This window comes from Pseudophryne corroboree, chromosome 6 (assembly GCF_028390025.1).
Source record: "Pseudophryne corroboree isolate aPseCor3 chromosome 6, aPseCor3.hap2, whole genome shotgun sequence".
Classification (NCBI taxonomy): Eukaryota; Metazoa; Chordata; class Amphibia; order Anura; family Myobatrachidae; genus Pseudophryne; species Pseudophryne corroboree.
Window position 1 is genome coordinate 666,131,352 of NC_086449.1, and position 20,459 is coordinate 666,151,810.

The window sequence follows — 20,459 nt, forward strand, 5'->3', positions numbered from 1 at the left end:
TAATTTTACATGCTCACTTAGGTGTGATGTTTGCACTATAAAGTAGAAGAATAGTATACAGCTGGTTGCGACAGTAGAACCAGTTTTAAAGGAGGACTACTTTTAGTAGTAAAAATATGTAAATTACTTTTTTTTTTCTTCTTCCCCCTGAGGCTTTGAAAACTGAAGATTGCGTACAATAGGGGTTTTTGTTCCTTGACTTGTATAGTTAAGGCTTATACAAAGATTTTTCCATACTGTAATTGCCTACTTTATGTGAACACCTTTGGGCAGGGAAAGTGGTGTTCATTGAGACTAAACCCTCCCTGCTGTTCAGTGGGGTGGTCTTCTGTATGCCGGCGGTCGGGCTCCCGGCGCTCAGTATACCGGCGCCGGGAGCCCGACAGCCGGCATACCGACACTTATTTTCCCTCGTAGGGGTCCACGACCCCCATAGAGGGAGAATAAAATAGTGTGGCGCGCGTAGCGTAGCGCGCCACCGTGCCCGTAGCGTGGCGAGCGCAGCGAGCCCGCAAGGGGCTCATTTGCGCTCGCCACACTGTCTGTAAGCCGGCGGTCGGCCTCCCGGCGCCGGTATGCTGGTCGCCGGGAGCCCGACCGCCGGCCAGCCGTAGTGAAACCCGTTCAGTGATATCAGAGGGGTTCAGTGCCAAGATGATATGTTTTTGCCCAATAGACAACAAAGAGAAGGCAGGAATCTAACTCTGGGACTTTTCAGTTCAGCTTTTTGCACCTAGTACTGTATAGGTGAAAGGAGTATCCACAGCTACTTAAGGGGACACACATTATCTACTAAATTGAAATTGGGATCTGTTACATTGAGGTTAGACCCGTGGTTCACAAACTTTTTTGAATCAAGGCGCCCTAGAGTATCCACATTTTTTTCACAGCAATTTTGTGGTGAGGAACAAGATTTGCTTCTGTTTGTCCACATATGTTAGGATTGGCCACCACAAGCACTAATTTTACTTATTACATTGACGATAAAAAGTTTATATTGTTCCTAGACAACCAACCTGAGGCACCCCTGCAAGTGTCCCCGGCACACAGTTTGAGAACCACTGGGCTAGACACTGGAATTCACTGCAGAGAACAGTAGGAATGGCATAAACAAAGCTGATTTAAACAGTTTGGATGCCTTTAATATCAAAAGTCAATGAGTAAATAAAATAGTTGGCATGACTTTATTTTCATTGCCATATTTAACCAGAAGATCTCTACCCCACCAATTATTTAAGTAAAATTGGCAGATGTTCCCACGGGTTCTGTCTGGGTTTCCTCTGTATGCATTTGGTGTTTCTAATATCCTTTTCAACCTACTGTACATCAAAATCCTGGGTTTTTGCGTGTGAAAGTGTATAATCCTGGGATTTTGTTATGTGTTGATGGAAATGTCCCGGGTCCCCGACCCGGAATTTTCAGACTTGCTAGACCTAGCAAATTCCTGGGTTGTGTGTGTAAATTTAATGACATTTGTAATTTGTAATCTTTTAAATCAACTTCACTAACCACCTCACGATGTTTCCCACTCAGTAGAGGTTTCTTTGAAGTAGACTCTGTAGAGTCCACCGGAAATTGAATAGTTTTTATAAGGCATGGCCATAAATGTGGTTGGTTTTGTTTTGGGGGTTTTCTCTTGTGATTTCTGGTGGCTATTACGTGTATTTGTACATGCATTATGTTAAGTATAGTTTTTAAGCAAGCATGGTTAAAGAATGTGTTCTTCGTTGCCAGGATTATGAGATTTACTTTTATTTATTTTTTGTGCGCTTTAGGTTTGGAGCACCAGTACTTGTGAATTTGTTCGCACACTTAATGGACACAAACGTGGCATTGCTTGCCTACAGTATAGGGATCGGTTAGTTGTGAGTGGCTCTTCAGATAATACCATCAGGTAAATTTTGTAAATATGTCCAATTTTCATACTTGCGTGTTCTTCCCTACCATCATTCATTTGAAATTGTAACAATTGAATTCAAACCTGCTCATATTAAGTTTTATATATATATATATATATATAAAAACTGTATGTATGTGTATATATATATATATATATATATATATATATATATATATATACATACAGGTTGAGTATCCCTTATCCAAAATGCTTGGGACCAGAGGTATTTTGGATATCGGATTTTTCCGTATTTTGGAATAATTGCATACCATAATGAGATATCATGGTGATGGGACCTAAATCTAAGCACAGAATGCATTTATGTTACTTATGTATTTTATACACACAGCCTGAAGGTAATTTTATCCAATATTTTTTGTAACTTTGTGCTTTGAACAAAGTGTATCTACAGTCACACAATTCATTAATGTTTCATATACACCTTATATACACAACCTGAAGGTCATTTAATACAATATTTTTAATAACTTTGTGTATTAAACAAAGTTTGTGTACATTGAGCCATCATAAAACAAAGGTTTCACTATCTCACTCTAACTCAAAAAAGTCCGTATTTCGGAATATTCCGTATTTCGGAATATTTGGATATGGGATACTCAACCTGTGTGTGTGTGTATATATATATATATATATATATATATATATATATATATATTAAAATGTCATATTTCCTGAAATGTTTACATAATGTCATATAGTAAAAAAAATAATAATAATTATTTGGCATCTCTGTTTAACCAAATAGATTATGGGATATTGAATGTGGAGCATGTTTACGGGTTTTAGAAGGACATGAAGAACTTGTCCGTTGTATAAGATTTGACAACAAGAGAATTGTCAGCGGCGCATATGACGGGTATGTATTAATGCTAGTTATGGTTTGTGTTAATAAAGTATTTTAAAGGAGTTTAAAAAAATATATAATTTTCCATAAAAATCATTTCCCCCCCTCCCCCACCTGCTTATCTGTTACATACTTGGCTGTTGTATAGCATATCGAAAACAACTTCCTAGTATACGCAAGTATACCTGGCCAATAAAGCTGATTCTGAATATCTTCCCTTCCACAGGTGCACCCACATTTAGCTGTATTTAGCAGGGTATCGCTCTCTTAGGTGTTGATAGTCTACTTCAGTGCTGCTTGCCTCTCTCTGTAACAGAGGAGTGCTGATGCAGCAGCTCTGGGGGAAGGGAATGGTCTCTGGCCAAAGTACTCGTTATTTTAAAGGGGATAACTTGCAGTCTTTTTCATTTTTCTCCATATATTCTTCTTTATTATTTTTATTTTATTTTTTTAAAATCTTTAGACAACATAAGTAGGTGCAAAGTGCTGAAAATGAAAACAAAATAGAGAAGTGCACAATGGAGAATGGGTTGGGATGAAATGATTTCCAGTCCAGAAAAAATGAAACCAGTTATATCTAAATAATGATTTCAGTGTTTAACAAAATTGTTAGATGAATCTCAAACTAGCACTTCCCTGGGTATGCATGCATTTGTTTGTTTGTTTTATTTTGAAGTCAGCTGTTGGGACTTTATATGTTTTTTATTTTAAGAACCAACATTTCTTTTTCAGGAAAATAAAAGTTTGGGATCTGCAGGCTGCTTTGGATCCCCGTGCCCCAGCAAGCACTTTGTGTTTGCGTACTTTGGTGGTATGTATAATTGTGAAACTAGAATCATTCATGGGCGATTATTTAGACGTCTGTTTTTCAAACTCTGTGCTCATGGAACTCTAAAGGGCCCTACACACTGGCAGATAATACTGCACGATATGAACGTTCTCGTTCATTAATGAACGAGAACTCGTTCATATCGTGCAGTGTGTAGGCACCAACGATTAACGATGCGCGGCTCCGCGCTTGTTAATCGTTGGTGCCCCGTCGCTTATGCATGCAGGCCAATATGGTCGAGATTGTCCATATTAGCATGCAGTGCTATGGTGACGGTGGGAGTAAAGAAACTTCACGACCCCCCCCCCCCCCTGCCACCGTGTGGCCCGTCGGGCAGCTCGGCGGCGAATATGCCACTGTCCAGGGCCCATAAAAGTGCATGTTTTCAAGGTTTCCTAATGAATAATTAGTACCACCTGTATTTCTATTGTTAGTCCGTAACCAAAGCTGTGCTCCAGCTAGATGGTCTGGAAAACGTACACTGTTTGGAATCCTGAGGACTGAGTTTGAGAAATACCGATTTGGTTCAGTGTTTCTCAAACTCTGACCCCATGATCACTAGCAGTTCATGTTTTTCAAACCACTTGTGATCTTTAGAATGTGTTTAAAATTAATAGACCTGTTCACCAGCTTGGTGGTCTGGAAATCCTGAACGGTTGTGGATCCTGGGGATCAAGTTTTAAGAAAAACAGATTTAGAATTTTTAATATTCAAATGTGTTAAAGCCTTAAGAATGGTAAATGGTAATAAAAGAATTGTAAAACAAGATATTAACAAATTATTTGTATGTAAGATTTTCATAATGGTAGTGTAATCTTATATCCAGAAAAGCAGCTGTCTATTAATACAAACACTATCGGCAAAAAAAGAAAAATCTACTATCGGTGATGTTTAAAATCTGTAGTGTATGTAAATTACAGATATACTGAATCAGGGACCAAGTCAGATGGCCTCTCCGTGAACAGTATGCAGTGAGCTACAGAAGCAGGAGGTCTGTCCATTGCTATCTGCTGCAAACAGGGTGAAAGCCTCCGATTTGCTCAGACACACACAAATTGGACAGTAAATGATTGGAAATGGGTGTTGGTGAATCACATTTTCAGTTAATAATAATAGTAATAATAATTTTATTTATATAGCGTTCTTTCTCTTACGTCCTAGAGGATACTGGGGACGTCTATACCATGGGGTATAGACGGGCTCCGCAGGAGACATGGGCACTCTAAGACTTTAGATGGGTGTGAACTGGCTCCTCCCTCTATGCCCCTCCTCCAGACCTCAGTTAGATCCTGTGCCCAGAGGAGACTGGATGCACTGCAGGGGAGCTCTACTGAGTTTCTCTGAAAATACTTTTGTTAGGTTTTTTATTTTCAGGGAGCACTGCTGGCAACAGGCTCCCTGCCTCGTGGGACTTAGGGGAGAGAAGCAGACCCACTTTCCTGGACTGATGGGCTCTGCTTCTTAGGCTACTGGACACCATTAGCTCCAGACGGTCAGAACACAGGTGTCGTCCTCGCTGTTCGTCCCGGAGCCGCGCCGCCGTCGTCCTCACAGAGCCGGAAGATAGAAACCGGGTAAGTATATGAAGTAAGAAGAAGTCAAAGGCGGCAGAAGACTTCAGTTCTTCAGAGAGGTACCGTGCAGAGGTCGCGCTGCGCGCCATTGCTCACACACACACACACACACGGCACAGCAAGGGCGCAGGGGGGGGGGGGGGGGGGCGCGCCCTGGGCAGCAAGAATTACCTCACATAAAACTGGCACCATTATTAGATACTGCGGAGACAGTATATTATAAAACCCCCGCCAGTATAAACAAATGAGCGGGACCGAAGCCTGCCGTCGAGGGGGCGGGGCTTGATCCTCCAGCACTAACCAGCGCCATTTTCTCCACAGCATGCTGCAGAGAAGCTGCTCCCGGACTCTCCCCTGCTGAACAAGTAACAGGGGACAAAAAACGAGGGGGGGGGGGCACATTTATTTGGTGCAAATTATATATATAAAAAGCGCTGTACAGGCTGAGACTTTGTTTTCAGTATCTAGGGGCGCTGGGTGTGTGCTGGCATACTCTCTCTCTGTCTCTCCAAAGGGCCTTATTGGGGGGCTGTCCCAATATTCGTATATCCCAGTGTGTGTGGGGGTGTCAGTACGTGTGTGTCGACATGTCTGAAGTGGAAGGCTCGTCGAGGGAGGATACAGAGCAGATGGTGGTGGTGTCTCCGTCTGCACAGCCGACACCTGATTGGTTGAATATGTGGAATGTTTTAAATGCTAATGTTACCTTATTACATAAGAGATTGGACAAAGCAGAGTTCAAGGAAAAAGCAGGGAGTCAATCTATGGCTTTGGCTGTGTCACAAGACCCCTAAGGGTCCCATAAACGTCCCTTTTCCCAGATTGCAGACACTGATACCGACACGGATTCCAACTCCAGTGTCGACTATGATGATGCAAGGTTACACCCAAGGGTGGCCAAGAGTATTCAATATATGATTATTGCAATAAAAGATGTTTTGCATAACACAGAGGACCCCACTGTCCCTGACACGAGGGTCTGCATGTTTAAGGAAAAGAAACCTGAGGTAACATTTCCCCCATCTCATGAGCTGAACGCTTTATTTGAAAAGGCTTGGGAAACTCCAGACAAGAGACTGCAGGTTCCCAAGAGAATTATTATGGCGTATCCTTTCCCCTCAAAGGATAGGTTAAGGTGGGAATCCTCGCCCACGGTGGACAAGGCCTTAAGGCGCTTATCCAAAAAGGTTGCACTACTGTCCCCGGACACGGCAGCCCTCAAGGATCCTGCGGATCGCAGGCAGGAAACTACCTTAAAATCAATTTATACGCATACGGGTACCCTGCTCAGACCGGCAGTAGCGTCGGCATGGGTGGGTAGCGCAATTGCAGCATGGACAGATAACTTGTCATCTGACATTGACACCCTAGATAAAGATAGTATTTTGTTGACCTTGGGTCACATTAAGGACGCAGCGTTGTATATGAGAGAGGCTGCGAGAGATATTGGGCTGTTGGGTTCAAGAACCAATGCCATGGCAGTTTCTGCTAGAAGGTCCCTGTGGACCCGTCAATGGACAGGTGATGCTGATTCAAAGAGACATATGGAGGCTTTACCTTACAAAGGTGAAGTTTTATTTAGGGAGGGCCTCGCGGACCTGGTTGCCACAGCTACCGCGGGTAAGTCTTCTTTTTTGCCTTACGTTCCCCCACAGCAAAAGAAAACACCTCAATACCAGATGCAGTCCTTTCGGTTGCATAAGTTCAGAAAGGGTCGGGGCTCTTCCTTCCTCGTCAGAGGTAGAGGGAAAGAACACCAGCTACGGCTAGTTCCCAGGAACAGAAGCCCTCCCCGGCCTCTACAAAATCCACCGCATGACGCTGGGGCTCCGCTGAAGGAGTCCGCACCGGTGGGTGCACGTCTACGGCTCTTCAGCCAAGTCTGGGTTCAGTCGGATTTGGATCCTTGTGGGGTCGAAATTGTATCCCAAGGCTACAAACGAGTTCGAAGAGGTGCCTCCACCCCGATTTTCAAATCGGCTTTGCCAGCTTCACCCCCAGAGAGGGAAATAGTTTCAGTTGCCATACAAAAGCTGTGTCAACAGCAGGTGATTATAAAGGTTCCCCGAGTGCAACAGGGGAAAGGGTTTTATTCAACCCTATTTGTGGTCCCAAAGCCGGATGGCTCGGTCAGACCAATTCTGAATCTAAAATCCCTGAACCTATATTTGAAAAGGTTCAAATTCAAGATGGAATCTCTCCGGGCAGTGATCTCCAGCCTGGAAGGGGGGGGGGGGATTTTATGGTGTCACTAGACATAAAGGATGCATACCTTCATGTCCCCATATATCCGCCTCATCAAGCGTACCTGAGATTCGCTGTACAGGATTGTCATTACCAGTTTCAGACGTTGCCGTTTGGGCTTTCCACGGCCCCGATAATTTTCACCAAGGTAATGGCAGAAATGATGGTGCTCCTGCGAAAGCAAGGAGTCACAATTATCCCATACTTGGACGATCTCCTGATAAAGGCAAAATCAAGAGATCAGTTACTGAAAAGCGTATCTCTCTCCCTGAGAGTATTACAACAACACGGCTGGATTCTAAATCTGCCAAGGTCGCAGTTGGTCCCGACGACTCGGCTGGCATTTTTGGCATGGTTCTGGACACGGGAAAAAAAGAGGGTTTTTCTCCCAATGGAAAAAGCCCAGGAACTCCAGAACATGGTCAAGGAGCTGCTAAAACCAAAAAGAGTGTCAGTTCATCAATGCACTCGAGTATTGGGAAAGATGGTGGCGGCCTACGAGGCCATTCCGTTCGGCAGGTTCCATGCGAGACCTTTTCAGTGGGACCTTCTGGACAAGTGGTCGGGGTCCCATCTACAAATGCATCGGAGGATAAGCCTGTCCCCCAGGGCCAGGGTATCTCTCCTGTGGTGGCTTCAGAGTGCTCACCTTCTAGAGAGTCGCAGGTTCGGCATTCAAGATTGGATTCTTGTGACCACGGACGCGAGCCTCCGAGAATGGGGAGCAGTCACGCAAGGGAGAAATTTTCAGGGAATATGGTCAAGCCAGGAGGCTTGTCTACACATCAATGTGCTGGAATTAAGGGCCATATACAACGGCCTACAACAAGCGGAGAGTCTTCTTCGCAACCTACCCGTTCTGATTCAGTCAGACAACGTCACAGCAGTGGCGCATGTAAACCGCCAAGGCGGGACAAGAAGCAGAGCAGCAATGGCAGAAGCCACCAGGATTCTTCGCTGGGCGGAAAATCATGTAAGCGCTCTGTCAGCAGTCTTCATTCCAGGAGTAGACAACTGGGAAGCAGACTTCCTCAGCAGACACGATCTCCATCCAGGAGAGTGGGGAAGTTTTTGCAGACCACGGATGCAAGTCTGCGAGGCTGGGGAGCAGATACTCAAGGAAGAAGTTTCCAGGGAAAATGGTCAAGCCAGAAAACTTGTCTCCACATAAACGTTCTGGAGTTAAGAGCCATTTACAACGGCCTTCTGCAAGCGGAACACCTTCTTCGAGATCTACCTGTCCTGATAAAGTCGGACAACGTAACAGCGGTGGCGTACGTAAATCGCCAGGGCGGAACAAAGAGCAGAGCGGCGATGGCGGAGGCCACAAGGATTCTCCGTTGGGCGGAAAAGCACGTGAGCGCTCTGTCAGCAGTCTTCCTTCCGGGCGTGGACAACTGGGAAGCAGACTTCCTCAACAGACACGATCTCCATCCAGGAGAGTGGGGTCTTCATCAAGAGGTATTTGCAGAAGTGACAAGTCGTTGGGGACTTCCTCAAATAGACATGATGGCGTCACGCCTCAACAAGAAGCTTCGGACGTATTGTTCCAGGTCGAGTGACCCTCAGGCAGTGGCGGTGGACGCCCTAGTGACACCGTGGGTGTTTCAGTCAGTCTATGTGTTTCTTCCACTGCCACTCATCTCAAAAATATTGAGAATCATAAGACGAACAAGAGTGCAGACAATTTGTTCCAGATTGGCCTCGAAGAGCCTGGTATTCAGATCTTCAAGAAATGCTCACAGAAGATCCGTGGCCTCTTCCTCCCAGGGAGGACCTGTTACAACAGGGGCCCTGTGTGTTTCAAGACTTACCGCGGTTACGTTTGACGGCATGGCGGTTGAACACCAAATCCTAGCTAGGAAAGGTATTCCGGGGGAAGTAATCCCTACTCTAATCAGAGCTAGGAAGGAGGTAACGGCGAAGCATTATCACCGTATCTGGAGGAAATATGTATCTTGGTGTGAAGCCAAGAATGCTCCTACTGAAGATTTTCAATTGGGTCGTTTTCTCCACTTTCTACAGACAGGAGTGGATATGGGCCTTAAGTTAGGCTCCGTTAAGGTGCAGATTTCGGCCTTATCTATATTCTTTCAGAAGGAATTGGCTTCTCTCCCAGAAGTCCAGACTTTTGTAAAGGGAGTGTTGCACATTCACCCTCCTTTTGTGCCCCCAGTGGCACCGTGGGACCTTAACGTGGTGTTGCAGTTCCTGAAATCACACTGGTTTGAACCTCTTCAAACGGTTGAATTAAAATTTCTCACTTGGAAAGTGGTCATGTTGTTGGCCTTGGCATCTGCGAGGAGGGTGTCCGAATTGGCGGCTTTGTCTCACAGGAGCCCCTATCTGATTTTCCATGAGGATCGAGCAGAGTTGAGGACTCGTCCTCAATTTCTACCTAAGGTGGTGTCGTCGTTTCATATGAACCTGTGGCTACAGGTGTCTTGGAGGATTCCAAGTCCATTGATGTAGTCAGGGCCTTAAAAATTTATGTAGCCAGGACGGCTCGAGTTAGGAAAACAGAGGCACTGTTTGTCCTGTATGCAGCCAACAAGGTTGGCGCTCCTGCTTCTAAACAGACTATTGCTCGCTGGATCTGTAACACGATTCAGCAGGCTCATTCTACGGCTGGATTGCCGTTACCAAATTCGGAAAAGGCCCATTCCACTAGGAAGGTGGGCTCTTCTTGGGCGGTTGCCTGAGGCGTCTCGGCATTACAGCTTTGCCGAGCAGCTACTTGGTCAGGTTCAAACACTTTTGCAAAATTCTACAAGTTTGATACCCTGGCTGATGAGGACCTCATGTTTGCTCAATCGGTGCTGCAGAGTCATCCGCACTCTCCCGCCCGGTCTGGAGCTTTGGTATAATCCCCATGATCCTTACGGAGTCCCCAGCATCCTCTAGGACGTAAGAGAAAAAAGATTTTAAACCTACCGGTAAATCTTCTTTTTCTCCTAGACCGTAGAGCAGAGGTCCTCAAACTCTGTCCTCGGGGGCCCACACAGTGCATGTTTTGCAGGTCTCCTCACAGAATCGCAAGTGAAATAATTAGCTCCACCTGTGGACCTTTTAAAATGTGTCTGAGTAATTAATACACCTGTGCACCTGGGTTACCTGCAAATCATGCTGCTGGGTTACCTGCAAATCATGCACTGTGTGGGCCCCCGAGGACCGAGTTTGAGGACCTCTGCCGTAGATGATGCTGGGCGCCCGTCCCAGTGCGGACTATTTCTGCAAGGCTTGTATATAGTTGTTGCTTACGTAAGGGTTATGTTACAGTTGAGTTCAGTCTCTGGCTGATGCTGTTTTGTTCATGCTGTTAACTGGTTTGGTATATACCAGGTTGTATGGTGTGGGCTGGTATGTATCTTACCCTTAGATTAACAAAAATCCTTTCCTCGTACTGTCCGTCTCCTCTGGGCACAGTTCTTTAACTGAGGTCTGGAGGAGGGGCATAGAGGGAGGAGCCAGTTCACACCCATCTAAAGTCTTAGAGTGCCCATGTCTCCTGCGGAGCCCGACTATACCCCATGGTCCTTACAGAGTCCCCAGCATCCTCTACGGACTAGGAGAAAAAGATTTACCGGTAGGTTTAAAATCTTATTTTCTTCATCAGGACTCAAGGCGCTTTACAGACACCAAAAACACCGCACATGATACAGAAGATTTAAGTAATACAGCAATAGATATTTGAACAATGGTTTTGATCTTACACTCATGCGCCAAAAAAAAGCAGCCTGGATATAGTGGTAAATAGTGTCACCCACACTAAAGAAATGTACAGAAGGAAATATATTACCACACCAATACACGGGCGCTTCACAGGGTCTGATCTGGTGGTATGACTCTCATACAGAATCTAGTGTTGTATAAACCTAGGCGGAAAATGTATAATAGTGTGATACTGTATACAATTATATAAGGAAGTGGTATTCTGGCGTGAACCCGTACCGGATGGATTGGTCTACGGATAGTAGACAAAATCACTTGTCTCAAAATCAAGACGTCAGGTCACCGTCAGAAAATCTCCCCTTCTAATCTTCAACGAATGGGATCTCCCTCCACATGAACTCAATTGAAGATCATATGCAATGAAAGAGGGTCCAATAGTGTAATAACATAAAAACAATTTAATAATTAAAAGTGGGACAGGTGGACTCTCACCAATTTTGTAGGTCTAACAAGTAGACAATTGAGCATGCAAAACAATCAGGCGTCCCCAAAGAGTAAAGATGCCAGCAAGGGAGTCCTCCACGTGTACCCAGGATACCGTTCACCAATGAACGGTATCCTGGGTACACGTGGAGGACTCCCTTGCTGGCATCTTTACTCTTTGGGGACGCCTGATTGTTTTGCATGCTCAATTGTCTACTTGTTAGACCTACAAAATTGGTGAGAGTCCACCTGTCCCACTTTTAATTATTAAATTGTTTTTATGTTATTACACTATTGGACCCTCTTTCACAGCAATAGATAACCCACACAAACATAAAAGTTACACCATGCAGATGTAAGGGTGTGGAGATAACAGCATAAAAGCATGGTTCGTTTCTGCATCGTCTCAACGCTTCAGGCTGAAGGAAGCAAGGGGCATATCCAATTGTGCGTGGGAGAGTTGAAAAACCCTGCAGCCACAGGGCTTTGCTATTCAATTAAAGGAGAGAAAATTAAACCGATTTCTATAGAAATCACTGCTACTTTTTTCTCGCACCTCAAGAGCAAGTCTGATTTTTTTCCTAAAATCGTTACTTTTAAAAAGATCATTAGGATTTGCTCTGTCATCCTGATAATGACTAAGCAATGTGAGGTTTCCCATTTGCTTAATTAGTCTAATTACTCTCCTTCCCGTTAACACTGTCTGCCTCCTCCTCGGTACTTCTCTCCAGCATTGCATACAGCTTCCAGGGACTATCCTGCACCCCTTCCCCCTGCACTTACTACACTACAAGCACCACCTTGCACCCTTCTGCACACACACTACTCCTGTTCTTACAGCCTCTTCCCGCTTTCGGTCAGTGCAGTCTCTTCCCTTGTCCCGCCAGCGCAGTCCCCTGTCCACTGCATTAATTTCTCAGAGTCCCTGCAGCCTCTTCCATCTGTATCCTGACAGTGCAGCCCCCTGTTCCCTGCATCCACTGCTCTGGTCCCCGTAGCCCCTTCCCCCTTCAGCGGCTTGGTTTATCTCGCACAGCGCATACATTTTTTTTATTTGGAAGCTGCGGGTATCAGGAGCGTGAATACCCGCGGTAATCCAACATTGGGCGCAAGGTTTGATTGCGAGAAAAACCTCAAGCCCAATGAATACCCACCTATGGAGATGCAGTTAATTGCATTTGGGCTGTTATTCCCCACAAAACATAGATGTTTAGTAGCAGAGTTCAAGCTGTATTGAGGACAAAAGGTGGCCCAACAACGTACTAACCCAGTGGCCCTTTTAATATCCATCTTATCTATCTATATACAAAACTTATAGGAATTAGCACTATACCTAGTAAGATTTTTTTATGCAAGTCTTTTCTCCTCTAAATAAATATTTCACAATATATGCACATGAAACTTTAATCTGAAAATAAAGTTTGTAACATTCCCCTTAGTATGGGTGGCTGCTTTTCTCCAATATAACTGTTCGGTCTGTCACAAATGAATCTGGAAAAATGGGAAGTTAGTGTAGTACATTAAGGGCTGAATTCAATTAGCCCAGATAATTGTGGGCGCCCAAAAAATGGACTTGTTCTCATATTTTAGCTTCAATTAGAAACCATTATTTGCACCTGAAAAATTACCATTTTTCATTTAAAAACACACAATCCATGAAGTTCACGGGCATATGTATTTTCACTGCCTGATTTGCGAAAACGGGCTAATTATCGGGAATTTTATTTTGGGGCCTACGGAGGTCCCGAAAATAATCCCTGATAAGTGCAGCCAGAGCTCGGGGAAGGGGTGTGTGTGTGTGTGTGTGTGTGTTTATGTACCAATTAGCCCACAGTAAATTACTGCAGCTAATTGAAACTCCCCCACAATGTGTACATTTGTTTCTATCACAACTAAAAAGGGGGCGTACCGGAAAGAAGATAAGGTAGCTTATCAGTAGTTTTCTTTTCTCATCTCATAAGATGATAATTTCTTCTTAAAGCTCTGCTTTGCCTCCGTATTTAAAAAAAAAAAAAAAAAAAAAAAAAAACCTCATAGTGTAATACAGTTTTAGAGTAATTTAAAATGCAATAGTGGGTAATTCAATTGCTGGTGAATGCCTTCATTTGGACAAATCAGTGCGGCACCCATCACACTTTACTCCATTGGGATCTCCCACAAAGGTGTCGCTGTCCCATAGGGTAGCGATAACCTTTCTGCCAATTGGGCATCCGGCCAGGCTAGGGGTGTGAGAAGGAGTGCAAGTGCTGGTGTTTAAAGGTTGTAGCAATGGCAATTTGCATCCTTCGTCTGGAATTAAATGCCCGCCCTCCATAGTGTCTCAATGTAACCAAAAGATTGCCAGAACTAAATAAACACTTCTTTGTGCAATAAACTCCCCCTGCTGTTTAAAAGAAAACTGCACGTGATTCTCTGTGGTAACACCAAGATGGCTGCATCACCTTTCTCCTTCATCCACTAGGGGCCACTGGAGCGTAGTTACAATGGGGAAATAGTAGGCAGTAATTGGGAGCTGGCACTTTAAAATTCCTACACTGTGGCTAGCTCCTCCCCTACTATCTCCCCTCCAAGCCAGTCTTAGTTTAGTGCCCGAGGGAGCTGGTTCACTTGGGTTTTATCTGAAGAATTTTTTCTTTATTATTTTTCTTTATTATTTTTCTTTTTCTTACTTACACTCACAGACTGGCAGCTTTGCCACTGCCAGTCTGCTCCGCGGGAGCTGCCGGCGGGGTCCCATCGCAGCTGCGTGCGGTTCGGGATGGGCCCCGGCTGAAGGAGACACTGAGCTCTCATGAGCTGGCCGGACACCGCTGCGTGCGACGCGTGTCGGGGCCGCTCCACCAGCAAGAAGATTCCGGCAGCGGTGAGTGTATCAGTGGCCGGACACCACTGCGTGCGGCGCGTGTCAGGGCAGCTCCGTCGGCAGAAGATTCCGACAGCACAGTATACGTAGCCCGGACACCGCTGCGTGCTGCGCGTGTCGGGGCCACTCCATCGGGACAGCGGTGAGTACAATTTCTCCCCCTCCACTGTTGTATAATTTTACATTTACAGTGTGCCCACTGTTTATTTACTCAATTTACCTGTGCAGTGTGCTCTGAGTGATGATAGGGCATTTGTGTGGGCGCTCACCCAGAGAGATCCCGGCTCCCCTCTAATAAAGGCCAGTCATACCCTTTGCTTAAAATTTGAAATTGGCGCCATTGAGGTGGGGGCGGAGCTTTAGCCCGCTCTGCACAGCGCCCGCTCTGTGCAGAGGGCTCAGCGCTCCCCGGCCGCGGCATACATTGCCGGCGGGGGATACAGGACGCTCACCGCTTCATCTACACTGAAGCGGGTTAGTTTTAAATTTGGCGCCAAAATGGGGGGGCGGAGCTAACTCCCGCTCTGTACAGCGGGCTCAGCGCTCCCGCTCCCCGGCCGCTGCAGCATGCCGCTCACCGCTTCATTCACGGCTGCTGAAAGCTCCTTCCCCTACAATGACAAGTACTGTGCATACATAAGGAGGGGAAGGACCTTAATCCCGCTTTACTCAGCGGGCTCCCCGGCCGCGGCTCACAGTGCTCTATAGCCCAGAGGGATCTCTCCCTGCAGGGGAGACCTTTGCCGGGCATTTCATAGAGGAAGCCTGCTCTGTAACAGGAGCTGTGTCTCAGCTCAATAAGGTTCAGGTCTAGTTGCATAGACAGGGCTAGTATAGCATATTAAGCAGGAACCCAGGTTTTCTCTACCCTATTGGCTAGGTGTGTGTATGTGTGTATATATATATATATATATATATATATATATATATATATATATATATATATATTTATTTCTCTGACGTCCTAGTGGATGCTGGGACTTCCGTAAGGACCATGGGGAATAGCGGCTCCGCAGGAGACTGGGCACAAAAAGTAAAAGCTTTAGACTAGCTGGTGTGCACTGGCTCCTCCCCCTATGACCCTCCTCCAAGCCTCAGTTAGATTTTTGTGCCCGAACGAGAAGGGTGCATGCTAGGTGGCTCTCCTGAGCTGCTTAGAAGTAAAAGTTTAAATAGGTTTTTTATTTTCAGTGAGTCCTGCTGGCAACAGGCTCACTGCATCGTGGGACTAAGGGGAGAAGAAGCGAACTCACCTGCGTGCAGAGTGGATTGGGCTTCTTGGCTACTGGACATTAGCTCCAGAGGGACGATCACAGGTTCAGCCTGGATGGGTCCCGGAGCCGCGCCGCCGGCCCCCTTACAGAGCCAGAAGAGCGAAGAGGTCCGGAGAAATCGGCGGCAGAAGACGTTCCTGTCTTCAGATAAGGTAGCGCACAGCACTGCAGCTGTGCGCCATTGCTCTCAGCACACTTCACACTCCGGTCACTGAGGGTGCAGGGCGCTGGGGGGGAGCGCCCTGAGACGCAATAAAACATGTTTAAACCTTATATGGCTAAAGAAATACATCACATATAGCTCCTGGGCTATATGGATGCATTTCACCCCTGCCAGTTTTCCTAAAAAAAAAAAAAAAAGCGGGAGAAAAGGCCGCCGTGAAGGGGGCGGAGCCTATCTCCTCAGCACACAAGCGCCATTTTCCCTCACAGTTCCGCTGGAAGGAAGGCTCCCAGACTCTCCCCTGCAGTCCTGCTACAGAATCAGGGTAAAACAAGGGAGGGGGGGCACTATTGGCAGCTAATATAAAACAGCAGCTATAAAGGGAGTAACACTTACATAAGGTTATCCCTGTATATCTATAGTGCTCTGGTGTGTGCTGGCAAACTCTCCCTCTGTCTCCCCAAAGGGCTCGTGGGGTCCTGTCCTCTTTCAGAGCATTCCCTGTGTGTGTGCTGGGTGTCGGTACGATTGTGTCGACATGTATGAGGAGGAAAATGATGTGGAAGCAGAGCAATTGCCTGTGTTAGTGATGTCACCCCCTAGGGAGTCGACACCTGACTGGATGGTCGTATTTAAAGAATTACGTGACAGTGTCAGCACTTTGCAAAAAACTGTTGACGACATGAGACAGCCGGCAAATCAATTAGTGCCTGTTCAGGCGTCTCAGACACCGTCGGGGGCGCTAAAACGCCCGTTACCTCAGATGGTCGACACAGACCCAGACACGGATACTGAATCCAGTGTCGACGGTGAGGAGACAAACGTAATGTCCAGTAGGGCCACACGTTACATGATCACGGCAATGAAGGAGGCATTGAATATTTCTGACACTACAAGTACCACAAAAAAGGGTATTATGTGGGGTGTGAAAAAACTACCAGTAGTTTTTCCTGAATCAGATGAATTAAATGAGGTGTGATAAAGCGTGGGTTTCCCCCGATAAAAAACTGCTGATTTCTAATAAATTATTGGCACTATACCCTTTCCCGCCAGAGGTTAGGGCGCGTTGGGAAACACCCCCTAGGGTAGATAAGGCGCTCACACGCTTATCAAAACAAGTGGCGTTACCGTCTCCCGATACGGCCGCCCTTAAGGAACCAGCTGATAGAAGGCTGGAAAATATCCTAAAAGGTATATACACACATACTGGTGTTATACTGCGACCAGCAATCGCCTCAGCCTGGATGTGCAGTGCTGGAGTGGCTTGGTCGGATTCCCTGACTGAAAATATTGATACCCTGGATAGGGACAGTATATTATTAACTATAGAGCATTTAAAGGATGCATTACTATATATGCGAGATGCACAGAGGGATATTTGCACCCTGGCATCTAGAGTGAGTGCGATGTCCATTTCTGCCAGAAGAGCGTTATGGACGCGACAGTGGTCAGGTGATGCGGATTCCAAACGACATATGGAAGTATTGCCGTATAAAGGGGAGGAGTTATTTGGGGTCGGTCTATCGGACCTGGTGGCCACAGCAACGGCTGGAAAATCCACCTTTTTACCCCAGGTCAAAAGACTGCACCAGGCAGCCTCTTCACAGGAGCAGAAGCCCTCCCCCGCTTCTGCCAAGTCTTCAGCATGACGCTGGGGCCTTACAAGCGGACTCAGGCACGGTGGGGGGCCGTCTCAAGAATTTCAGCGCGCAGTGGGCTCACTCGCAAGTGGACCCCTGGATCCTGCAGGTAGTATCACAGGGGTACAAATTGGAATTCGAGACGTCTACCCCTCGCCGGTTCCTGAAGTCTGCTCTGCCAACGTCTCCCTCCGACAGGGAGGCGGTAGTGGAAGCTATTCACAAGCTGTATTCCCAGCAGGTGATAATCAAGGTACCCCTCCTACAACAGGGAAAGGGGTATTATTCCACGCTGTTTGTGGTACCGAAGCCGGACGGCTCGGTGAGACCAATTTTAAATCTAAAATCCTTGAACACTTACATAAAAAGGTTCAAATTCAAGATGGAGTCACTCAGAGCAGTGATAGCGAACCTGGAAGAAGGGGACTATATGGTGTCTCTGGACATCAAAGATGCTTATCTCCATGTCCCAATCTACCCTTCTCACCAAGGGTACCTCAGGTTTGTGGTACAAAACTGTCATTATCAGTTTCAGACGCTGCCGTTTGGATTGTCCACGGCACCACGGGTCTTTACCAAGGTAATGGCCGAAATGATGATTCTTCTTCGAAGAAAAGGCGTCTTAATTATCCCTTACTTGGACGATCTCCTGATAAGGGCAAGGTCCAGGGAACAGTTAGAGGTCGGAGTAGCACTATCTCAGGTAGTGCTACGTCAGCACGGGTGGATCCTAAATATCCCAAAATCACAGCTGATTCCAACAACACGTCTACTGTTCCTGGGGATGATTCTGGACACAGTCCAGAAAAAGGTGTTTCTACCGGAGGAGAAGGCCAGGGAGTTATCCGAGCTAGTCAGGAAACTCCTAAAACCAGGCCAAGTGTCAGTGCATCAATGCACGAGAGTCCTGGGAAAAATGGTGGCTTCTTATGAAGCGATTCCATTCGGAAGATTCCATGCAAGAACTTTTCAGTGGGATCTGCTGGACAAATGGTCCGGATCGCATCTTCAGAAGCATCAGCGGATAACCCTATCTCCAAGGACAAGGGTGTCTCTCCTGTGGTGGTTACAGAGTGCTCATCTTCTAGAGGGCCGCAGATTCGGCATTCAGGATTGGATGCTGGTGACCACCGATGCCAGCCTGAGAGGCTGGGGAGCAGTCACACAGGGAAGAAATTTCCAGGGCTTGTGGTCAAGCATGGAAACGTCTCTTCACATAAATATCCTGGAACTAAGGGCCATTTACAATGCCCTAAGTCAAGCAAGGCCTCTGCTTCAGGGTCAGTCGGTATTGATCCAATCGGACAACATCACGGCAGTCGCCCACGTCAACAGACAGGGCGGCACAAGAAGCAGGAGGGCAATGGCAGAAGCTGCAAGGATTCTTCGCTGGGCGGAAAATCATGTGGTGGCACTGTCAGCAGTGTTCATTCCGGGAGTGGACAACTGGGAAGCAGACTTCCTCAGCAGACACGACCTCCACCCGGGGGAGTGGGGACTTCACCCAGAAGTCTTTCAAGTGATTGTAAACCGTTGGGAAAAACCAAAGGTGGACATGATGGCGTCCCGTCTCAACAAAAAACTGGACAGATATTGCGCCAGGTCAAGGGACCCTCAGGCAATAGCGGTGGACGCTCTGGTAACACCGTGGGTGTACCAGTCGGTGTATGTGTTCCCTCCTCTGCCTCTCATTCCAAAAGTACTGAGAATCATAAGAAGGAGAGGAGTGAAGACTATACTCGTGGCTCCGGATTGGCCAAGAAGAACTTGGTACCCGGAACTGCAAGAGATGCTCACGGAGGACCCGTGGCCTCTACCTCTAAGAAAGGACCTGCTCCAGCAGGGACCTTGTCTGTTCCAAGACTTACCGCGGCTGCGTTTGACGGCATGGCGGTTGAACGCCGGATCCTGATGGAAAAAGGCATTCCAGATGAAGTCATCCCTACCCTGATCAAAGCCAGGAAGGATGTAACTGCGAAACATTATCACCGCATTTGGCGAAAATATGTTTCCTGGTGTGAGGCTAAGAAGGCCCCCACAGAGGAATTTCAACTGGGTCGTTTCCTGCATTTCCTGCAAGCAGGACTGTCTATGGGCCTAAAATTAGGATCCATTAAGGTTCAAATTTCGGCCCTGTCGATCTTCTTCCAGAAAGAACTGGCTTCATTGCCTGAAGTTCAGACGTTTGTCAAGGGGGTACTGCATATACAACCTCCTTTTGTGCCACCAGTGGCACCTTGGGATCTCAATGTAGTTTTAGGGTTCCTAAAATCACATTGGTTTGAACCACTCACCACTGTGGAATTAAAATATCTCACATGGAAGGTGGTCATGCTGTTAGCTCTGGCGTCAGCCAGGCGTGTCTCAGAATTGGCGGCTTTGTCATATAAAAGCCCTTACCTAATTTTTCATTCAGACAGGGCAGAATTGAGGACTCGTCCTCAATTTCTCCCTAAGGTGGTTTCAGCGTTTCACATGAACCAACCTATTGTGGTGCCTGCGGCTACTAGGGACTTGGAGGACTCCAAGTTGTTGGACGTAGTCAGGGCCCTGAAAATATATGTTTCCAGGACGGCTGGAGTCAGAAAATCTGACTCGCTGTTTATCCTGTATGCACCCAACAAGCTGGGTGCTCCTGCTTCTAAGCAGACGATTGCTCGTTGGATTTGTAGTACAATTCAGCTTGCACATTCTGTGGCAGGACTGCCACAGCCAAAATCTGTTAAAGCCCATTCCACAAGAAAAGTGGGCTCATCTTGGGCGGCTGCCCGAGGGGTCTCGGCTTTACAACTTTGCCGAGCAGCTACTTGGTCAGGGGCAAACACGTTTGCAAAATTTTACAAATTCGATACCCTGGCTGAGGAGGACCTGGAGTTCTCTCATTCGGTGCTGCAGAGTCATCCGCACTCTCCCGCCCGTTTGGGAGCTTTGGTATAATCCCCATGGTCCTTA

At 46.6% G+C, this 20,459-nt stretch overlaps 1 protein-coding gene across 3 annotated transcripts in view; it reads left to right on the forward strand.

The window, feature by feature from the left end:
* FBXW11 (F-box and WD repeat domain containing 11) overlaps nt 1–20,459 on the forward strand; it is a 455,869-nt gene that overhangs the window by 388,931 nt on the left and 46,479 nt on the right. For all 3 annotated transcript variants that reach the window (XM_063928243.1, XM_063928244.1, XM_063928245.1), the window contains 3 exons: nt 1,776–1,894; nt 2,667–2,777; nt 3,498–3,576. In XM_063928243.1, the coding sequence (XP_063784313.1) occupies nt 1,776–1,894; nt 2,667–2,777; nt 3,498–3,576 (309 nt within the window). The remainder of the gene's footprint in view (nt 1–1,775; nt 1,895–2,666; nt 2,778–3,497; nt 3,577–20,459) is intronic.